Here is a 5,729-nt window from a genome sequence, read left to right on the forward strand (position 1 = left end):
ATGTAGTTTTTAAAATATGAAAGAACTATTTGCTGTGTGTGCAATGATAGTGCCAGTTGTCTATAACGCTGCAACTGCAACATATAGGCATGACGTACAAACACAATTGTTGTGAAGTAGCGGTCTTTTCATTCACATTGCGCTAGGATCACTGTAGTACTCATTAAGTCATGTAGACAGTTTTTCTTCTGAATTCTACAGTGTTGCAGCTCAAACACCGAACATTGTAACCAAAATTACCAACCAATTGACCAGGGTCACACACCTTTGAAACTAATAGTAGTACATTATAACCAAACACTTACATGCGATACACCTCTCACTAACGGTAGTGTTATTATTTGACATACACAATGACAATGCATATATTGTAGTAAAAAGGAAATAGCATACATATATAGTTTAGAAACTCCACAGCAGTGCCCAGGCAGTCACACGTTGCAAAGTTACATTTTAAGGAGGCAGGATGTTACAGAAATTCTCTCCACATTTTCTCTGTCAATCCCCAATTATTGAAGGAGTAAGATCAACCCACCCTAGGGATAATAAAGTAGGCTCTGCTTTCTTGTACCAAGAGCCATGGGAGCTCTTCCATGGGTGAATCAGTTTATCCCTCCCTCCCTAGGTATTACTCCCTCCGTCCGAAAATACTTGTCATCAAAATGGACAAAAAGGGGTGTATCTAGAACTAAAATACATCTAAATACATCCCTTTTTATTCATTTTGATGACAAGTATCCGGACGGAGGGAGTATCTGGATGTGGTATCCCTTTGGAAACACGATCTCCGTTATGCGCTGCACTTCGCCGCCTTTTATCTCCTTCCATCTGCCAAAGATTTGTTCAATGTATTTTTATGAATTACTCGTACTGATAATGTGATTTATTTATTTTGTACACGATCAACAGTTTCTTTTTTTTTTTGCAGGTCACACGATCGGCAGTTACCGGTAGTTTGTCACCAAGGTATGGAGGAAGACCGCGATCTGAACCTTGCTGAACTCTGCTCCCAGGCAGTGCCTTACCCCACCTCCGTATGGCGCGAAGTTCTTGAGTAGAATGCTCTTCCTGGACTCATCCTGCGGATGGATGAATTACAATTATTTCATTCCGGCATGGATTATGGATGGTTGCTGAGGAATTTGTCACCGACCTGCCACCTCCATGGATTAAAGGTCAGGGGATCTTCATAGAATTCTGGGTTCAGATGGATAGCCATGGGGCTGATCATCACGAGCCAACCAGCGGGGATCGTGTAGCCTGCGTCAGGGAAGAATAATTTGCCCGATAACTACACACTACAAAAGGGACGTGATACGATGTGGGGTAAGAGAATTGTGTAAGCTGCTGTGCTGAGAGTACCTTTCACTTGCACGTCTGCTAGTGTTTTCCTGAATATTCCAGGGGCCACGCTACCGAGGCGAACTATCTCATTCGTGACCTGCATGTAGAAAGTTGGGCTTCAGTAGGCGCGTGCATGCTGAGCTGCTCTCTATATATACAATTATATAGCTCTAACACGTATTAAGTATTCAAACTTTTGATGTTTTTTATAAGATATTTTGGATATTTCGTATATGGACAAATACGAACTGAAATGAGTGAACAAACACACTGAAATGTAGTATCTGTATACATCTGATTTAGAAAAAGGTAAGAATATCTTATATTTGTGAACCGAGATACTAGTACTAATGGATTGAAAGTACACATGAATGAATTCAAGGTACACATGCATGCACTGAAATTAAACCTGAGCACTGAATGTCATGGACTTGTATTCGTCCCATGTGACTTGTACTCGAGTCACTCAAGTAGCTAGCTTGTAGGAGGAAGTTACCTTGAGTGACTCTACTACATTGGGGTAGTCGGTGAGGGCATCTCCAGCCGCGCCCCAGGAGACCTTCTCAGGCGTTTTTCTTGCGCCGGCGTCGAAAAATCGGCCCAGTCGCGTTCTCAGGAGTCCGATTTTCACCGGTCTGGGCCGAAAACAGCGCCGGCGGATCCAAGCCGAACCCGGCGCGCTGGGGGGCGCCCGGGGGCGCCGGGCGAACTTTTTTGGCGCGAAAAAGCCGCGGGCCCGCCGCGTCAGCGACACGGCTCTCTTCTCGCCCCTTCGTCGTCCTCATCGCCTCGTTTCCCGCGGCGAATCAATGCCAAAGCTGCCGCGCTGCCGCGCCGGTCAGCCTGCGCCATTGATGCCTCACGGCGGCGCAGTGAAGGCCGGACGACGCGCGTCCCTCGCCCTTCCTCGCCCGCCACGCGTACACACGGCGGCCACGCGTACGGGCGGCGTCTCGGCCTATATAAGACGCGCACCAGCGTGCTCGGCGGCCACACTCTCTCGCCGCCGTCGTTCCTCCCTCTCCTCTCTCTCGCCGTCGTTTCTCCCTCTCCTCTCTCTCGCCGTCGTTTCTCCCTCTCCTCTCTCTCGCCGTCTCCACCCATGGCCGAGCGCTTCCCTGGTGACGGCGCGGCGGCGAACGGCTTCGGCCGCCGCCATCTCCACGAAGACGAGGCTCGCCTCCTTTACGAGGCCGGGTACCCGGTCCCGCCGGACATGCGGGTGCCCGGCGCGTGGAGGATCAGCGCCGGCGGCGTGCCGGTGCCACCACCACCCACCGGGGCGGCGCGGCGTGCGGAGATCGCACGCATCCGCGCGTCTCTGCCGCGGGCGGCGAGGGAGGGGCCACGGTACGTCCCCGACAGCCCGCTCTGGGAGCCCTACTTCCGCCGCCGTCACGCCGAGCAGCTCGAGGCCACCAACGGCGTCGAGCCCTCCGGCAGGCTCAACTCCAACGGCCGGCGGCGGTGGTGGGGCGTGCCCGGGCGCACGTTGGAGGTCGTCCTCGAGTACATCGAGGGCGGCAACACGCGCGCCTCGAGTACCCCGATCCCCCGTCCTTCTGACGCCGCCGGGGAAGCTCCTGGACCCCGAGGCGCATGGAGACCGGGGGGTCCTCCTCGTCGTCCGGCGGCTCGCCCTGCCTCCGCCGCGTCAAGCCGGAGCCCCAGGGCACGCCGGTCAGTGCCCGCACGCGCAGCTCCGGCGTCCGCATCGGCGGCGCCAACGCCTCCCCACCCACCGGCCGCTTCGTCCTCATCAAGCCCAAGCCGGAGCGCGGCCTCCCCGCGGAGTACGAGGAGATAGCCCGGCGCGGCATCTCCGACGAGGACGCCCTGCGGTGGGCGCGGGACGACTACCTCCGCGACGAGATGGTCCGGCAGCGCCGGGCCCTGGAGGAGATTGCCGCCCGCAAGCGTGGGCGCGAGGACGAGCACGGCGTCGTGGTCCTCGACAGCGACGACGACGACGACGCCCCCGGACCGTCCAACCCGCCGCGCCAACCGGGGGAGGGATGCAACAGAGACGATGGAGGCGCAGGCGGGGGCGCGGTGACGACGACGACGGCGGCGACTACACGCGGTTCTACCGCCTCCTCGGCATGTAAACCGTGTGGGCGGGTGGCGAGGCGGGCAGCGAGGGGGACGGCGGGGGTAGCCCGCCGAAGTTTTTTTTTTTTGTAAAATATGTTTAAGTTTGAACGAACTCGCCGATGTTTGCGTTAAATTTCAATCGTGTTTGCGCCATATTTAAATTTTTTAAAAAAACGTGGACGCCGCGATTGGGGAGCATCACGCCCCCAGTGCGCGGTTTAGCACCGGCGCGCCTCCAAAGGGCGATTTTTAGGCGTCGGGGGGGGGGGGGGGGGGGGGCGAACGGCTGAAGATGCCCTGAGGAACTTCATGCCGATCGCGAGCGTTGACGAGACTGTTGCAAAGGCGGCGAACAGGAGGGCGGCAACGAAATCTACAGCAAATTTCTCGTTCATCATTCCCGTCCCACTTTGTAGCTCGTCGACCACCTCATCGAGGAAGTCACCGTGTCGCTTCTGAGGTGTACTGAGCCTTTCTTTTAGTAGGTCCGTTGTACCTTTTGCAAGTATGTTTTAAGCTAGATTTCTCGATGTCTTTCTTTAAAACTACTCCTTCCTATCCAAAATAAGTGTCGCAGTTTTAAATTAGAAATTGCGGCACTTATTATGAATCAGAGATAGTAAGTAATTATATATAGTACTGAACACATGTGTACATACCTGTATACATCCGTAGAATGTTGTCCCAGGAAAATACAGCGGGAAGGAAACCATTCCCTGGAAGAAGGCATCAAAGTCCTTCCTAAGTTTCCTTGACTTTTCGGGGCCAAAACCAATAAGCTTCTTGGCCGTGTGGTCAAATATCATCTGCATCGCAGGAAGCCGATAATGCCACTCAGTCACGTTAGTACCAAACAACTAGCTAGGCAATGCAAGTCAGTTGATGGCTACAATTATATTAGGTGACGCGATCATCAAAGTAAACTATTACATCACATGCATGTCCTTACTTACTGATGGCTGCATGCATCATTCTGATGCAGAGGCCGGGGTAATACTTCTTTTCAAAAAAAAAAGACCTTACTTACTTACCGTGGCCATGGCGTCCTTGACCTCGATGACAGGCTCCGCGGCCCATGCAGCAAGGTTCTGCGTCACGCTGCGCCCTATCTCAGCGAGGAGCACGTCCCGGAGGCTGTCGGGGCCGAAGAGCCTGGCCGCGAAGCTGCGGACGTACTTGTGGACGGAACCGTCGTAGTAGACCATGCTCTCCTTTCCAAAGAGGTCGTTGGTGGTGTCCGGGTACCAGCTGCGGAACAGCTTGCCTTCCTGCTGGAAGATGAAGCGGTTCACGTCCGCGTCCATGGACACCACCACCGGGTGTCCAACCAGGTTCGTCTTGAACAACGTGCCGTACCTGCATTGCGCGGCCCGATTTGGATCGTCAATCCACTCCTGCAGCTTCATCCATCTATGAAGCTAGCCTAGCTACAACTAGCTAGCTAGCGGTATATATGTATGTGCAATGTACGAATTGAATAGCATAACTTCAATTAATTAGTGAAAAATACACTAGAAATAGCGTAATTTAGTCCCCATTTGGTTAACTCCAACCACGACTAATAGGAGCCTGTTCGGACTCTCTCCCCGCTCCAACTCCGCTCTGGAGCGGAGCAGCATCCAGTTCAAATTTTTGGAGTCGCTGAAGGGCCACTCCGCACGCTCCACTCCGCGCTAAAGGAGCGGAGGATTGCAGGGCCTAGTTACTACCTTTTCAGCCTTTGCTTGTAGAAGCCTGAGATGTCGAGAGAAGGGCTTGGCCTCATGAACTGTAAGGACTCGCCAACGAGAGGGAAGCCCATGGATCCAGGAGGAAGCCTCCCAATGTTGCACGGAGGATTGTTCCACTTGTACACCCAGTGCACCAGCCACCCTGCAACAATAAGTGCAAGGCCGCAGAGGGATGCATATGACTGCAAGTAGCCCTCCATCCTGTCTTGAAGATAGATGAGATAGTTCTCTGAGGTAAATACACTGACGGTCATCGTATTTGAGGCAAAAGCACACTACGGTCACTGGACTTTAGAATATGCTCGTTATGGTCATTGTATACGTGTTGAGGTGATTATACGGTCACTGATGAGCCGTATTGCTCTGTATTCTGCCGAGTTGACTGGTCAACCTATCCAGTCAAATAGTATACGTGGTCACGCCACTCTCTATTATGCGGGTCCCATCTCTTAGTGGGAGAATAAAATAAATGCAGAAAACTAAATATGCGTGTGCACCCAGGACTCAAACCTGCTGCTCACGCGTGCTAGGCACATGAGACCATGCATTTGCATGTTAAGT

The 5,729-nt window shown here is 53.1% G+C and overlaps 1 protein-coding gene across 1 annotated transcript; it reads right to left on the reverse strand.

Annotated features, from left to right (window-relative positions):
* Window positions 1–719: 719 nt before the first annotated feature.
* On the reverse strand, window positions 720–5,422 carry LOC125507656 (cytochrome P450 87A3-like). Its single transcript, XM_087524931.1, has 10 exons — window positions 5,148–5,422; window positions 4,470–4,794; window positions 4,072–4,244; window positions 3,723–3,930; window positions 2,858–3,092; window positions 1,754–1,794; window positions 1,363–1,441; window positions 1,154–1,260; window positions 949–1,079; window positions 720–828 (listed from the first exon to the last, which is right to left on the reverse strand). Exons 1-10 carry the CDS (start codon window positions 5,420–5,422, stop codon window positions 720–722), a joined length of 1,683 nt encoding a protein of 560 aa, XP_087381057.1.
* Between the last annotated feature and the right edge of the window lie 307 nt (window positions 5,423–5,729).

The sequence above is a fragment of the Triticum urartu genome, chromosome 5A (assembly GCF_056163025.1).
Source record: "Triticum urartu cultivar PI428250 chromosome 5A, HENAU_Tu73, whole genome shotgun sequence".
In the NCBI taxonomy this organism is placed as follows: domain Eukaryota; kingdom Viridiplantae; phylum Streptophyta; class Magnoliopsida; order Poales; family Poaceae; genus Triticum; species Triticum urartu.